This window comes from Trachurus trachurus, assembly GCF_905171665.1.
Source record: "Trachurus trachurus genome assembly, chromosome: 16".
NCBI lineage: Eukaryota > Metazoa > Chordata > Actinopteri > Carangiformes > Carangidae > Trachurus > Trachurus trachurus.
Window position 1 is genome coordinate 23,851,033 of NC_139902.1, and position 17,807 is coordinate 23,868,839.

The window sequence follows — 17,807 nt, forward strand, 5'->3', positions numbered from 1 at the left end:
ATTGTCAAGATTCAATAACAACCAGGAAGTAAAAGAAAAGAAACAGGAGTGCTCTAGAGGCTGAATACTGTAGTTACAGCACATCCCACCTCGGGGTGATAGTTACTGCACATGCACAACCATTCCTCCTGTTTACCTCACTGTTGTTGGTCAAATAGAGTCAAAAATAAAATGAAACCAAAGACAAAGCATTCTAGCCATCCAACTGCTAACAGGGAAGGTGAAAGAGAGGGAGAGAGAGAGGGATGACAAGCAGCAGCCAAAGCTTCTTAAACAGGACTCAGGTGTTACCAGTCGTCGCAAATGATCCCTGCCTCACCCACCAGGTGAAAAGCAGGCAGACAAAAATAGGTTGACAGGAAAGGTTAGGGGGTCATCATACAAGTTCAATGGCATCCAAAAGCTGTAAGAGATATTTCAGCCTTTTTCAGCATTGTCCTAAAGCCATGCATCTGGCTTTGCTATGCTGAATATGAAGGTATGGAAGCTCAGAGGAGTTGTTTACATTAATGAAAGGAACACAGAGCCCAATTACTAATGTGGTAAAACTGCTGAAATTGATGGGGGATGGGACTTGTAACATGACTTAATGCTTGAATAGAAACCATTCCTAGAGAGACACCAGTCTTGTTAAACAGTGTATCATGTTATTGTTTTGTAAAGATCATAAAAACCCTCTTTTTCTATGAAAGAGCCCTAAGAGTCTGATGCTGGTAAAAGTAGGCTCTTAAATCTGCTTTGAAGATACTTCAGGTTTTCAGAGGTATCCTCAGTCCCCACATCAGCAACCCCTCACCCTCTTCAAGCCTTAATTTATGCAAATAGGGATAAAAAAAAGTAAAAAGAAAACTGAAAGTGCCTGCCTCAGTGGCCAGTGACAGAGTGAGGGAAGAGGGTTGAATGACCCCTGTGGGGTCAAGTTATTTAACCCCTGCGTACTCTAGTGCTGATGCAAGAACACCACAGTCTCTGTAACACAACACATCCTGTAGTCGGCTCACAACCCAGGAGGTACAGGGGAAATCATACATTATTAACACCTTTCGCTGTGAGAGATTTACAAACTCCTGGATAGCTTTTTCTTAGGGTCACTCAGAGAGCTAATGTCTTTAGCCGTTTAATGAGCAAGTAAGGCCCACATTCCCCGTCCCCCCGTTCTTTATCTGAAAGAAGCTGGCAGTGATGAGGCACCACTTTGCCAGGAAGACATTGTTGTAGAACCATGACACCTGATCCCAGCTTTCAGCATCCTCTGTACTAATTAAATGACTTTGCCAAATCTCTCTCCTCTCCATTTCACAGTAGGTGCACACAGAGCCTGCACACAGGCCTAGAAAGACAGCAACTGATGTAGCTGAAGAGCAACTGGCACGCTGAGTTATATAGTGATGCAATAATCTGCTAAGATTTGTAGCTGGTGATGCCAGCTCATTTTTTCTTCAGCTGCCCTCATTATCCTTCCAAAATGCACATAATAATGGAGTGGACACAGGCTGGTTGAAGGAATAAAGTGGGTTTCCAAATTAATGTGATTCCAAATTAGTGACCGCTGGGAGTCCAAATTTGATCACACATCCCATGTGCAAAGGGACCTGAGAAAAAGAAGATTAATTTTACGGGCTTGTTTTTCCCCTCCTCCTCCATCTCAACCTCTCTGCGGCCTTCAAATTAAATAAGACCTCAATGGCTCCTCTACAGAACATGGTAATTAGCCCTCTTCATGAGAAATAAAAAAAAAGAGGGGGTCCCTTTTAGGGGTCAGACCAGAAGCACCATTCAGTACGCACACTGTCATTTATCAACGAAAGAGGTTGCTTCCAAGAAAAGTGGATGAAAGGCTGATGGGATTCCCTGTTGGGTTGCCTGGGCTCGGCTGGGCTGCCTGGAAACTGGAAATCATAGTCATGTGTGAGCGGAGGATTTAGCCACTTGGGGATAGAGGAGTTCAACCACATCATCGGCTCCGCTTTTGATTCAACTGCTCCCAAGAAGAGGATTTACAGCCATAAGTCTACATTTTCAACTGAGTACAGGAAAGCAAGTGCAATAAAGGAAGAGGCCCCACATTGCCATTAACCCTGATAAACTGTGTGAATCAAAAAGTCTCTTATGTGAGAGATTACCTAAAGAGCTATAAAATGAAAATCAATTTGACCCACTGAGCAAGAGACAAATAGGAGATTTAATCCTTAAAATATATGAGCTTACTTTGTCACCATTTAAACATAGACTACCTCTATATTCATGTGTCATGAAGGTGATTCACAGCAAAGAAAACAAGTGTCCTTTTCCCTAAAGGTTATGACAGCATCCTAGAGCAGGGGTTCTGTTTGCTGGCTGTCAGAAACAGAGAAGGGAGGATAAAAAGTCTGTGATCTCTCGACCCTCTTCTTGGGCCCGGTCAGGCCTGTTTGTAAGTTGTGTGTACAAGGCTTATTTGGGATGCAGCATCTGCCACTGGCCCAGGGAAACCAGAGACATTTAAGACACAGAGAGCCTTTATCCAGAAGAATGTCATCAGCAAGGGAGAGGGGAGGGGAGGGTGTCAAAAGAAGAACTTTTGACCTCATACTGACTGTCAAAGTGAAGAGACGTCGTTTTGACTTGTCACCGACATAATGTTCTGACACAGTGTAAAAAGAGACTAAAGTTGTTATCAAAACACTATTAGTCAAACGTGTGAGGATCTCCTGTTCTCCATGACTGCTTCTCATGGTGACAAAGACTGACTGAAACATTATCATGGACTATTGGTGACCAACCTGTTTTGTCTGACAACAGTCCTATCAGATGAGCTCACTTCATCAGTGTCAGCCACAATGTCCCATATATGTTGATTTCACATGCAATTTTAAGTGGGTGTTATTTAACAGTAGCATCATGAATTATGTGTCTGAAGTGTAGTAAATTATATTTTCACGCACAAGACATGGTGACACTAATTTCCAGACAAAGACTAGAAGTCTTATTTTTTTCAGAAAGTTTGCATTACCAATATTCAAAGTGGCTGAGACTTGACATTTCAACCATTTATCCATTACTTTTAATCTGCCTGGGTCTAGTGTGTTTATATATATATGTTGTAAGTGTCCAAGGTTGTTATGAGGTGTGTCATTAAAGCCCTGGATCAGGTCAGACGTGCCAAGAAGTGCCAAGAAACCTTCTGTAGTAATTCACCTTGATTCACCTCGATCCCACTCCCCCCAATAGTTTAGCACTGTATTAAAATATTGTGATGAAGTTTTGGCTAATAAGACCTGTATGGTGCTGTATGTATGATATTTTGTTTCATCATTCTAGGGTAGATATCCCTTTAACTATATAAAAGGTTATTGAAAACTGTTACTGAATGTGACTCAAAGTTAATTTAAATTTAGTTTTTGAGTTAAAACTTTACAAAATACTTGATGTTTATATTTTCAGTGCTTATTATGCTCATGCAAAACAACCCCCAGTTTGAGACTCATATGCATCCAGTAATCATGGGAAAAGAAGTCCAAGATGTGTCAGTGCATGCCTTGTGTCAAGGAGCAGGTGTGTGTCTCTCCTGTGTATTGTAGAGGGGTCTGTATATAGGGGGCTGCTCTGGGATGTCCTCATTCACGCTGCTAACTAACGAGTCCCTCAGGCCCAGACTGGAACCAGCAGTGCAGCAGACTAACAAGATTAACATGACAAAGGTCTGTTGTCGGATGCAGTATGATAAAGGCATGGTAGAGATAAAAAAAAGACACCCCCTTATTTCACACACTCTTGTAGGGGGTCGAACTAAAGCCCTCCAAAGCGTTCAAGCTTTCATGACGTGATAAGACATGCCAGTGCATCTTACCCGTCAGTCCAGGGAAACAGAGCCTCTCTTCAGACACAGACAAAACATGTAAAAGGATTTTTTACTCGGAACATCTGTTAAGAAATGATAAACTCTTCTTGAGGTGATATTCAGTAGTTTCTTCAAAGGTCATTTGAGTTCACACCCAGATCATATTTTGTCTCTTGGCCCTTTCGATAAATTAATGGCTCAAACATTCAGTCCTGACAATGAAATACGTTCATTTTAATGAGCCATAACTGTTTTTTACTATAGGTGGTAAAAACATCAAACACTCCTGATCCTTTTGTGTAATTGATTCACAGTTCATTGGATAAGGTGCAGTCACCCTTCACTAAGGATATTTAAATAAATTATTACCCTACCATCTTGGTGCTCGACAGAGCTGTATCATGTTAATGTTTTGTTCAAGAGTGCCTTTCAGTTACTGCTGTGCACTGGATTAATCTCAATGAGAATTTTTCATATTAAAAGACTTATTAATTCACTATCAAACAACTTCTTACACTATCGAAGCACAAACTCCAACCAGATAATACATAACTTGACAGTTTCATTGACGTATTGTGGAGCAATAATCAATTTGCAAATAAGGCTTCTTTTTTACACAAACAATTACACAAACACAGAGCTACTTTGTACATAGAAGTAAACTGGTAATTAGTTAAGTTCCATTTTTTGTCATTCAAGAAATTGACACAGCCCTCAAATGACAAGCACGTTTAATTTGAAATAAACAAAATAACACAACTTTACTCCGTTTAAAACTCCTGGAGTTTTTGCTGATGCAGCCTTGGTTTGAGCTAATTTCAGCCAACTATTGCTGAGTAACTGCCTTCTGTGTTGACATTTTACCTTTTTACCATCTACCATTGCCTTGTAATTGTCACCATGGTGAATTACAGTCACTTTAACCAGCTGACAGCCCACTATTGACCAGAGTTTTTGTTTTGTTTTTATTCAGCCAGTAACACAATTATTGCCCTCAGCTCTGACAAACTCTGTATAAATATTGGTATAAAGGTTGTCTCACAAAATCTACAGTTGTGTTCAATAAATGCCTCAACAGTCAGATCTGAGTGCTCTTACCATTAAAGATCCTGCTTTTCTTTTTTCCTGTCCCCTTTGCCTCTTCCTACCATCTGAGTCTAATGTCTTTTCAGCGTGTTCGCTCATGTGTACAGAGGGCCTCCACTGCCAAGCACTTCTCCTGCCTGGCTGTCCAGGCCAGGCACAATAGAGACTGATTCCCCAGCCGCTCTGTCTCCCTGTGGCCTAAAGAGGTCTCCCTGCAGGAGTGGAGGAGGACCACCTTGGTATTCGTCTGAGTATGCCAGACTTTGAAAAACATCCAAAATCCCTTTCCTCTTTTACATAATGCTTAATTAACTTAAGAGTTCATATACTGAACTGATTTTGTTTCTGTTAGTCAGATTACTAATTTTTTCTTTGCATGTTTTTGCTCTCTTGCCATATAGCCTCAGACAGCTGTTACAGATAAAAGTTTTTTGCTATTTTAGTCATGTTGCAGTAGGTAGCCTAATGTACACAGGGTAATTGTTGGTATAACAAGGTAAAATGAAATGGTGACCATTGTAAGCATTACCTGCGTAGTAGTAAGCACTGTTGCTCTTACAAGTATGGCCTCAGAACGCATGGCTGTAGACTCTTGTTATTTGATGATAATGTAATAATATTGTTGTATTATTCCCAGTGGGATGTGAAGGTCACACAAGTATCTTTGTAGGCTTCAGGGTTGTGGTTGTGGATTTATTTTCATGTAGACCAACTTGTCACATGGAGATGATGGGCCAGCTCCCTTTGTTTGAGAGAAGATGGGATGAGATGACAAGGGGAAAGAGACAGAAGTAGAGAGGGGAAGGATGACAACAGCAGCAGCCAGGAAATAGATAGTAGTCTCAACTGACCCTGGAGTCTAGAGGAGGTAACCTCATCTCCATGCTCTTCAGCCACTGTCTCAGGGCCCTGATTTGACCCCTGAACTCACTCTGCCACTGGCTCATGTCCTCCCCATCCATCCTGAAATAGACAGGAAAAATCCACACTGATCATATTTTACAGTTACCTTAGAATCTCAATAGTGAAGGAAATTAAAACAGATAAAAGGATACTACAACTAAATGTTGCCAAATGCCTTCTTATTTTAATTTTTAAAAGAAAGGGATCGGTGATATGCTTCTTCTGTGATATTTCTATTTCTATTATCTGTCTAATGAAATAATGCTTTTTCTGCACATGCAGGTGCTGTGACAAGTATGTGAGAGAATCCCTCCACTCATATAAGCCTTTGGTTTGTAGCCTTTGTCTTTTCAGGGGCAACACAGCAATTCACCAATGACCATGAAAAGGTCCATCTTATTTTATGAGATGAGTTTGAGGTTACAATCACACCTGCTACAACACCTGTCGCTTCATTTTGGACCACAGTGACAATGATAAAATGCTCTAGCAGAATGACTAAAAATATCTTCATATTAATAAGACAAATAGTATGAAAGTGTAGAAACCAAATAGGTGACCGTAATATACTATTAGACAATAAGTATTATTCTTATTTCAGGACAACAAAAGTAGGACTCTTTGGTTGAAAACAGTCAAATATCTCATTAGGAAGGCATCCGGCCTCTGTCTGCTGGGTTGGAACCTTGGTTTTTCTTGTAACGGTATGTTTCAATTAGATGTTTTACACTGTGTGCTCACTTCACAATCCACAGCACTGTCTTTGTGTTATTGACAAATGCAGACGCATCGGTCTACAAAGTTGATACAATTGACCAACTGTCGTCACTGGTTGTGTGTTTTGTTTAATCTGACTGTTGGTGGTCACATACATGTACAGTCATGCAGGATTAACTAATTTGGGTTTCAACAGTTGCTTTTCCAGAAATGACTGTGCAGTATGTGCAGTCAACCAGTATTTAATGGATATAAAAATCTGAAACACCAGTTTGTATCTCTAAAGGTTGTCAAGGACACGTGCTTCCTCTTGTGGCAATGCCAAGTAGTGGGAATGACGTTTCATACATTAGCCTACCCATATCTCTGATCTTGTGATGTAGGTGTTGGTGATCCAAAGAAAGCACCTTCTTTGTCCTGCAAGAGACCATTAGAAAAAAAAAAAATTCAAAATGACGTGTGCAGCACTTTTCCTTTTACTCTTAACAGCTATAGGGTTTCCAGCTGTGTCATCCGACACTGTTCAGTGCTCTGAGATATACAGTGTATGATGACATGAGTGATTTTACCCTGTCCACCATGTTCTTACCTCTGTGCCTGAAGCTTCAGATGTAGCTAGAGCTGGCAGGGAAAGCGTGAGATCTGAGTAGTCAAGGGAGCTCACTGAGGAATTCTGGGAGGTGAATGCCCCGTTGCGTCTGTTGGCAGGCTCCTCCATCAAATCCAGTGGCTAATGTTGGCACATAGTTCAAAAACATGTATAGTATGTTTGTAGTAGGATGGTGTAAATACAGTACACCAACTCTGAGTTTCTAATCACAATATAAAAACTGGTAATTTATTTTAATGTTGTGCTGTTGTATACTGTATGCATCAACAACTATACACTATGTATTCAACCATTTCCGGCCCATCACAGGCTTTGGAAAAGTGATCTCCAGTCATAATCTCCGTGCTTTAAATATTTTTTCACCAAGTTAGATGATAAACAATGATGTCAGTAGGGTTCATAATATGATCAGTTGTTGAGCAGGTTTGTTTCAACTAATGCACCTGCTTTCTCTGAGGATGAGTGTAGGTCAGGTTGATACTGCCCTCATGTGGCCAACTACTGTCTTTTCCAGTGGGAAGATGCATATCACAGACAAGGATCAGTTAACACTATTATATTAACAGGGACCCTGCACACAATATTAAAGCAGATATCAGCTTCACGGCCGTTTCGGCTAATGCTGCGTTCAAGGCAGGCTTTTGAAACCGTAAGTTACAGCTTCAAGTCACAACTACGACTTGGTAGCGTTCCAGGTAACCCGTAGCTCGTGTTTTTACCATCCTGTTGTCTGTGAAAGTTCCCTATAACGGCCACTCGTAACTTCCGACCCGTGAACTCGTACCAGATCGAACTGGTATGACTTCACAGGAAGGAAAAACACAAAGTACGAGTTTCTTTGAACGCACCATGAGTTAGCAGCCCCCGCCCTTGTCAGGCATCAATTGGTCCTCGTGCTACGTCACCACATTCACGCGCATCCCTTGGCTGCACACACAGCCCTTCATGCCGTTCTCTCTCCTCATTGGATAACACTTGTATCCCACAAGGAAAATTTTCTCCTCGGGTTACAGCAGAGCAGAGTGACGGAGAGACTCGTGTTTAGGCTGAAATACTTCATGTAAGTGATTGCTGACGGAAAATAGGACTATTTAGGACTTATATTAACAAAAACATTCCACTGATATCTGCTTTAATGCAACCGTCTCTCCTCTGATAACTTCTGCCATAAAATTTAATCTACTGACAGTGAAGAGGTAAATAAGGTCAACATCCGAAAGCAATATGTCCACTAAGACATGTTTACAATACCCTTCACAGACTGTAGTGTACAGTGTGTACACTATGTATGTATGTGATAGTTTTCATGGCTGATGGCTGATTTTAACACCAGTATAATGAAAAACTGCATGTACCCTAAACCCTAACCCTACTGCTAGAAATATATTCAGATGTAATATTATATGTATATACATACAGTATATATATATATAGATAGATGACAAGAGTGCCTCTTCATTGCATATTTATTTACAACAAAGTGTTATGTTAGGAACATATAGCTGTATCCACTCACTATATCTGCCCCATGAGCAAAACCAACCAGTTAGATGTGATTTTACATATTGCTAAAATGAAAATATGCACAGTTACATCTGCAATTGTCTTTATTTTACATCAATAATTTCCCAAATATCCTCTGTAAAGTTAGTAAAACATGCAAGGCAAATTCATAATATATCAAAAAAAAAAAACATGATGAAAACAAAGTATAAGGATTTACAGAGTAAACTCTTTAGAGATGCATAAAAGAAATAATTGCTGTGGAAAAATAACTGAGCAAAATAAAGCTTCAAGCTGTTTTTTTTTCAGGTTGCAAAGGAAATCTGTGGCAAAATGTCAGTGAGCTAATTTGATATAATACATACATTCATGCAATGTATTGCTCTATCAGATATGTCAATTCTCCAAATTTATCTCATTAGTGCTTTGGTTGAACTGAGTTTACAGTCAGAGATGATGCATAAAAATACTCAGTGGACTTAAGACTAATGAAATGAAGATGTGCTGTTGTACTGTATCATTACAGTTAATCACAATTTAAATGAAAAAAATGTACACAAAGATGTGCCTACGCTTTGGGAGTGTTCTCTTTCAAATAAGATGTGACAACATAAATATCACTGTTAACATTCAAGTAATAAATAGATGAAAAAAAAGTCATGAATAAAGAGTGCTCCTAGAAAAGTTTCCCAAGATGATGTCAGGTTCATTCAGCCTCAGCTTTCTTCAAATGTGATGGATGTGCAATGGAAATAATGGACATGCTCAATGGGAGATCTAGAACAAAAAAGAAAAGAAAATTGCTATGAATTAAAATCAAAAGGAACCAAACAAGGTGGTGAGACAAAAAAAAGAAACAAATCTAGTCGGAGCTCTGCAAATGAAAATGACAAAGTTGTCTAAAACAGCTAGATACTGTACCTGTATTACTGTGTGAGGATGGCAGGGACTCACAAATCCATCCATGTTGAGAGGATCATATGCTCCGGCCAACTGAGTGTCTGGGCTCACATGTTGGATTCTAAGAGACTGAGGCAGCTGTCAAAAATAAGAGGATAGACAACAGTCAATAAGCAGCAATTTGAAATTTAACCAATACAGTTCACCAGTGGTATCACCAGTGTGGCCTGTGGGATTGGAAGACATGGAATAATCTAGGTTCTGAGATGTGATTGATTTGAAATCAAATAAATAAAACAACAAAAAATAAGGAAATAATAAAAAAAAAAAAAAAAATCAACTTACAAGAACCAAAATAACAGGAGGCAGGTCTGTATGGAGGAGCAGGATCAAGTCTGACATCATCTTGGGATTTAACTGGAGCACTTGATCGTTGGTGAATGTGAAGAATCCAAAACTTGTAGTGTGTAAAACAATGATGCAATGAACTAAAAGAATGCAAAAGTCCACTGAATATAAGTAAGTACAAAGTAATGGCAGATGTGAAACTACTTATAGAGCAGTTTGCATAATTTTGCCTCTGGCACTTTTCAGTGTTGTATTCTTGTATTGTCTCATTTTAGTGTCTCACAGGTGTATTCTTACTGGGTACATTATTTAGATACCCTGGCAGCATTTAACATAAAAACATTAACACAAAATCTGTCCATACTCTATACAAACATTCAGAATTTGAAGGCATCTATGTATTTTAGAATCTGTTAAAAACATTAGAACTATGCTGACATACAGTATCTCATTATATAGTACTGTCAAAAAAGATAAAAAATAGACAAATAATTTTGAATTCCAAAGGAAACAAGGAATACTGGAAAAATATTTCTGTTTGACATACATACATTATATATTAGTTTCAGAAAGCACAAGTATACAACTTTTTAATGTGTAAAATGAAAACTATAAAGTCACATAAAAAAATTATAGCTGAAATGTCATGCTTTGCTCTGAAAAAAATATAAATTGACTTTATAATCTGCACTAAAGGAAATTAATATTCTGTATCTATAGCAATGCTTGGTAATGTATCCATATATGAGGCACATGTTTAGACATCTGTTATATATGAGAAAATCAATAGCCAATAGTAGCCACATGCAGGGCAGAATAAATAAATTATATTTTCTTTGTTATTGTAACTATTTTTTCCTGTGAGAAATGCAACTGTAAAGTGCATTAGTATTGTTGGTTCTTAGTAGAAAGAGAACTAGCTAATCAGAATCTGCGGCTGTAGCCAGTTGAAGAGGATGTGAAGGAAGAAGATGAGAAGTTCATGCTGAAGCCAGAGCCGGCATCGATACTGCCTCTCCTGGAGCCTGATCGGGATCCAGTCCTTGAGCCAGTCCGGGAACCATAAGCAGATCCAGAGCCACTGACATTGTATGGACTGTAGAGGCCTTTGCTGGATTGTGAGGAGGCCTCCAAAAGCCTTAGGCTAGTTCCTTCCTCAACCATACTTCTGTCCATGGCATCTTTGAAGGAGATTTTAAGTTTGGTTTTTGGACATGTCAGGTATTTAGAGTAAGTGCTGACATCTCTTAGTTTCTGGGCAGTGCGGGCGTCAATCATGCCCTTCCTGATAGATTCATCAAGAGTCACTCTACCCTCAACATCAGGCTCAATAAGTCCTCCAGTCAGATATTGGACCTCAAGGAAACGCTGTCCAGCCTCATAATATAACCACCCCTTCTTTAGAGCCTGGGAGGCAGACATCTTCACTTTAGTTCTGGGGTCTTCAAATCCATTGAATGCCTTTTGAGCCAGGTTGAGGCGATCAACCATGGCTTTATCCACTAGGCCCCGTTCTGTTGCATCAGTGACCGCCAATTTCTCTCCAGTTGCGGGGTCAATTATTCCTCCTGTGCAAGCCTGAGCCTCCAACAGTCTTTGGCCTGTGATATTGTCTACCAGGTTTCTGTGCATTGCCTCTGTGACAGACACTTTCTCCAGCGTGTCTATGTCCAATATTCCAGCAACAGGGCCAGTCTCTTCTGTTGGGTCATTCCATATGACTGCAGGTGGTTTAATGGAGGGTATGGGGCTCATAGGAGTAGAGTAGGTGGAGCCAGTGGTGGAACCAAAGGAGGATGATCGTGAACGGAAGCCTCCCATGTTTCCAGAGAGCATGTCAGCAAATTCGGTGATGGACAGGTGTCCAGATCGGTATGTATCAAGAGAATTCTGGTCAATGAGGCCGCGTGAAAGAGCATCATCAACATCATACTGCCTTCCTGACCTCCTGTCAATGATAATAGATTTGACAGTACCATCAGAGGAGGTCATTGTGATCTCTTCCCATTCGCACTCTTGCTCGGAAAGCTCCAAGTACGTTTGATGGTCGATGAGTCCCTTCCTGTAGGCCTCATACACAGTCATTTCTTTGCCTGTCTCTGGGTCCACGATGACAACTCTGCGTTTACGCACTGAGGACTTGGAGGAGGTCTTCCTTTCCCTGCTCTTTTGTTTCAGTAGCAGGAGCACCAGGCCAGTGTCAGGGTCAGTGATGCACCGCTCCATGAGCCCGAGGTATGTTAGGTTTTCCTCAGTGTTGGGATCAAAGAAACCTTTGGTGTCATCAGATGGATCAGTCAGGATCTCATTCATTTCCTCATCAAAGAAGCCACGCTTGTAGGCCACCTCAACTGGCACACGGTGACTTTCCTCTGGGTCAATGATACCACCAGTAGCAATCTGGGCTTCCAAGAGACGGATACCATGATCTTTTAGGATGAGCCCTTTTTTCATTGCCTGAAACAGGGAGATTGTCTTGCCTGAATAAGGATCTCTGTATCCTGTCACTGCACGCTCAGCAGAGAGGAGCTTGTCCTTGAATTCTGGACCCACAATTCCCATTTTCACTGATTCATTGACTGTCAATTTGAGGTTTTTGATTGGATCAATAACATAGCCTGTGGCTGCCTGTGCCTCAAGGAGCTCAAAAGCAGTTCCTGGCCTAATCATGTTCTTCTTCATGGCTTGGTAAATTGACAGACGTTCCTTTGTGGACTCTAAAAACACACCAGCAATACAGCTTGTGCCCTCGAGGTACTTTGATAGTCTCTTGCTTACCTCCTCGACTGTAACGAGGCCTTCATTCAGTTGAGTGACAGTCTGCTGATCAATAATTTGTGAGCTGACCAGCTCCTCCATTGTGATCTGTTTCCTCAGACCCTTAAATGTCAGTCTCTTGTCTCCCAGGGAGAGAAGACGCAATCCACCATCTAACTTGCATCTCTTTAGCAGCTGTGCATATGATATTTTCTCCTCAGTAACAGGGTCAACAAATCCTTTAACGTCACTAGCCAGTCTCTCATTGGTTTCCTTGTTGATGTAACTTCTTTGTATGGCAATGTCTGCTGGCAGGTGGAACTGGAATTCAGGATCAATAATACCACCAGTGGCAGTTTGTGCCTCCAGCATTTTCAGAGCATAATCCTCTGGAACAAGATCCTTCTTCATGGCCTGGAAAAGAGATATGATTTTCCCACTGTATGGATCCTTGTATCCTGTGACTGCTCTTTCAGCTGACAGAAGTTTATCATGGATCTCAGGGCCGACAACACCCTTCCGAACAGCTTCATCAACAGTGAGTGTCTCATTCTTTGCTGGATCAACAATGAATCCTGTGGCAGCCTGTGCCTCTAGGAGGCTGAGGGCCATTTCTGGTTTAAGGAAGCCTCTCTTCATTGCTTGGTAGATGCTTATCTTGGCGCTTGAGTCAGTTGTGACCCCTGCAACACAGCCTGTGCCATAGAGATACTGTTTTACACTGGTCATCTCCATTATGTCACGGATATTCCTCTTGCCCTGTTTAAGTAGGTTGTATGTCTCCAAGTCAATGATGCGGGCACTGTAGAGTTCCTCAATAGTAATCCTTCTCCTTATAGTCATACATGACAATGGGTTTTCATTTCTAATGATCTCTCTCTGCTCCATGATCTCAATGATAATGATGATCATCCTCTCTTTAGTGATTTGACCAGAACGATATTCAGCCATGAGCTTCTGGCGCTCTGTTTCTGGTAGCAAATTTGAGTTCATGACATCCCAGAGGCTCATTGATTTATCTGCAAGACCCTCAATTGGAATGTCAATCTGAGTGTTGGTCAGATCACTCTGTGTCTGTTCCTCTGTGTAGAGGTATGTCTTCTCCACCACGGTTGGAGACTGAGGTTTGGAGAGTGGGAGGATATACAGGCCCGTCTCGGGATCTCTTTGGCATTTGTCTTTAAGTTGTCTGTAGGTTACATTCTCGTCATTTTCTGGGTCTGAGAATGCCTTGTTATCATCAGATGGTTCAGATAAGGTTTTAGCAGTGTCTTTGCTGAAGATATTCTTTTGATATGCAACATCAGTTGGGACACGATGGCTGTTTACAGGGTCAATGATTCCTCCACTAACCATCTGTGCTTCCAACAGTGGCATGGCATGCTTTTTCAAGATGAGATCTTTTTGCACAGCTTCAAAGAGGGAGATTGTGTTGCCTGTGAATGGATCTTTATAGCCAGTTATAGCCTTCTCTGCAGAGAGGAGTTTTTCATGTAGCTCTGGACCAACAAGACCAGACTTCACTGCCTCATCTACTGACAGACATTGGTTCCTCACTGGATCTACAAGGAACCCAGTGGCAACCTGGGCCTCAAGAAGTGAGAGGCCTGTGTCATGTCTGATAAGCTTTTTCTTCATGGCCTGATAAATGCTTACAGTCTCTTTTGTTGGCTCCAGGTAGATGCCAGCAATACTATCAGATCCCTGGAGGTATTTATTGACATTGGGATTCTCACTGACTTGTTTAGGTGTTGTTTTACCTTGTTGGAGGAGATCGAATGTTGGTTTGTCAATGATTTTGGCATCAAGCAGAGAGCTTGCTGGGACAGGGGCTCTGAGTCCCTTGAAGCTGGACTGTTCTCGTTTCTTCGTCTCTTTCTCATCTACAATAGTGATAACAATCTTGATGATCTTTTCAATTGTAACCTTTCCAGATCTAAATTGTCTGAGCAGGTCAAGCCTTTGTTCCTCAGTGAGATATTCAGAGTTGATGATTTCCCAGATGGTCATCTTCCTGCCCTTGAATGGCCCAGAGTCAAGCTCCACAGTTGCCTGAGTCATAGCCTCTTTTGTCTGGGCTTCAGTGTATGTTGGCTCTTCCTTTGCATTGATTGCTTCATCAGAGAGTGGAAGAAGCTGGAGACCAGTTTTCTTGTCAGTGACACATCTCTTGTAGAGCTGTGAGTATGTGACTTTTTCTTTTTTGTTTGGGTCTAAGAAGCATTTGGTTTCATCAGTGGGATTGCTTAGAACCTGTTTCATTTCATCATCAAAGTAATTTCTCTTGCAGGCCACATCATGTGGAATGCGATGGCTCTTCACTGGATCAATAATGCCACCGGTGGTCATTTGGGCATCAAGCAGTCGGATTCCTTGTTCTTTGGGTATGAGATCTTTTTTCATTGCCTGGAACAGGGACACAGTCTTTCCACTGTAAGGATCTCGGTAACCTGTAACAGCTCTCTCTGCAGAGAGGAGCTTCTCATGCAGTTCCGGGCCAACAACACCTGCTTTGACAGCTTCATCAACAGTGTGCGTCTGATTATTATTGGGGTCAACCACAAAGCCTGTTCCTGCTTGGGCTTCAAGCATAATCAAGGCAGGTCCTGGCCTCATCATGTCCTTCTTCATAGCTTGGTAGAAGGACATTATTTCCTTGGTTGAGTCAATAACTACACCTGCAATGCAGTTTGTACCCTTCAGTGCTTGATGGACAGGCTCCATTTCAGACACCTCTTTGACAGTCTTATTGCCCTTATGCAATTTGTTGAACAGGTCTTTATCAATGATTTTGGATTCCAGGAGTTCAGTGGCAGGGACAGGGGCTCTTAGACCATCAAAAGTGATTTCATTCTTCTTCTCCTTCTCCTCTGCCACAGTAATCACAATCTTAATGATTTTCTCGATTGTGATTTTGCCTGTCCTGTATTGACGGAGAAGGTCTTTCTTCTGGTCCTCAGTGAAGTATTCAGAATTAATTATTTCCCAAATGGTAACAGTCTTTCCCTGGAATCTTCCAAATGGCATGGACACAGTTGTTTTGCTGAACACATCCTTGGTCTCCTCTTCTGTGTACATGCTTGAGCACTGGGCAGCTTTATCTGTGATTGGTAGCAAGAGCATACCTGTGTTAGGGTCAGTGTTGCATCTTGCCATGAGCTCAGCATATGTCAAAGGTTCCTGAGTGCTTGGGTCAAAATATCCCTTAGTGTCATCTGTAGGGTTCTCCATAATCTTATTCATTTCTGCATCATATTGTCCCTGCTTGTAGGCTATTTCATTAGGTACACGGTGACTATTGATGGGGTCGATGATGCCACCAGTTGCAAGCTGAGCCTCAAGAACTCTTATGGCATGATCATGCTCCATGAGACCCTTCTTCATCGCTTCAAAGACAGAGATCTTCTTACCAGTGTATGGATCTTTGTAGCCAACAACAGCCCTCTCAGCTGAAAGCATTTTGTTGTGCAGTTCAGGGCCGATCAAACCTTCCTTGACAGCCTCATTAACAGAAAGTTTCTGGTTCTTAATAGGGTCTAAGATGTACCCTGTGGCTGCTTGGGCTTCAAGAAGGATCAAGGCTGTGCCTGGAGTGAGTTTCTTCTCTTTGGATGCTTGATAGATTGTCATCTTTTCATTAGATGGTGTCAAAACACCGGCAATGCAGTTGTTTCCTTTAAGAATTCTTTTCAGATTTTCATTTTGACCAAGGTCTTCCACAGTGGCTTTGCCTTTTTTCAGCTTATCAAAGTTCTTCTTGGATAAAAGACCAACATCATGAAGTCTGCTTGCAGGCACCTTCTCACGAATACCGTCAAAGGACAATGGATCTGCACCATCTACCCCATCACCTGTATTTTGGCCATTGATAACTTTGCTTGTCTCTACCATTGTTACTTGGATGATCTCTTTCTCTTTGACCTGTGCTTCCTCAAGCAGCTGCAGTTTCTCACGCAGTTTCTGGTTTTCTTCTGCAAGAATTCTTTCCTGCTCCAGTCTCTTCTTTTCCAGTTCCTGCATTTCTTTTTGCTTGTTGAGCATCTCTTCCTCAGCCTCTTTTTGCTTATTAAGGGCTGCATCCATGGTAGCCTGGAGTCTCTTCTTCTCCTCCTCCATCTTCTGCCTCTGGCGTTCCTGTTCATCTTGGAGTGCCTTAGCCTTTTTGACCTCCTCTTCAAACTGGCTCTCCAGCCTCTTTTTCTCATCTTCAATTAGTTTTTCTTTCTTCAAGAGCATTTCCTTTTCTGTCAGGAATGTCTGCTGGAGCACCGTCTTCTCATGTTCCATTTGTTTCTGCTGTGCTTCAGCGACCTGATAAAAAAAATAGAGAGAAAAAAAAGTCATAATAAGTTTTTGATTATGGCACATAGTAACATCTTTACATATTTTAATTTAAATTGCTCATGGTTTATTTAATCTGTAATGGATATACATTGTACAATGCACTGTGCTAATGCAAATAAAGATACTGTAGAATACTGCTGAATAGTTTATTTTAAATGTATTGTTTTTATTATCACTGTTGTTTATTTTGTTGATTTCATTTAATATTTTAAACCCAAATAAATGTCCTCTGGTGTCCTTGTTTAAAAATATTCATAGCTTTTACTATTTCTACCTACATCACCAAGACTGAACAATGTGAATGACATTCAACTACATAATTATCACAATTATACAGAAATGTGCAATGGAATGTAATAGGTTACTATGAGACAGTTAACAACGTAAACTGGTTCGATTGTTGACATAAATCTTGATGTAAATATAGCCTGTCAACAGTAGCTTCCCTGGGACAGATCACCTTCGACTTCTATGTCACATACTGTACAATGCACATACTTACACCTCTACACACTAAAATACATATCCCAGTAATAGTACTACTACCACTTGGAACATACTGTACAAATTCATATGATCTGCAAACCAAGTATAGTATAAAATAGTGCATCCCCAATTGTGACAACTTGTTTGCAGTATTAACTCATTGAGTGCCGCGCTCCTTTCCAAAGTTTTAGTCAAGTGTACCGGCAATTTAGACCATTTTTGACAATTTTTGTGGAGCCACAGTGTATTCTATATTATTGCCACCAACACATACTGTGGCTCATTTGAAAGGTGAAACTTTATGCTTCAAATGGCCACAAACCGTTTGTTTCT

At 40.9% G+C, this 17,807-nt stretch overlaps 1 protein-coding gene across 6 annotated transcripts in view; it reads right to left on the reverse strand.

Moving 5' to 3' along the window:
* Positions 1-8,725: 8,725 nt before the first annotated feature.
* The window catches only part of LOC310999641 (plectin-like), a 110,705-nt gene continuing 101,623 nt past the window's right edge, over positions 8,726-17,807 (reverse strand). For all 6 annotated transcript variants that reach the window (XM_083990162.1, XM_083990163.1, XM_083990160.1 and 3 more), the window contains 3 exons: positions 9,885-16,955; positions 9,561-9,677; positions 8,726-9,416 (listed from right to left, as the gene is read on the reverse strand). In XM_083990162.1, the coding sequence (XP_083846288.1) occupies positions 10,812-16,955 (6,144 nt within the window). In that variant the 3' untranslated portion in view covers positions 8,726-9,416; positions 9,561-9,677; positions 9,885-10,811. The remainder of the gene's footprint in view (positions 9,417-9,560; positions 9,678-9,884; positions 16,956-17,807) is intronic.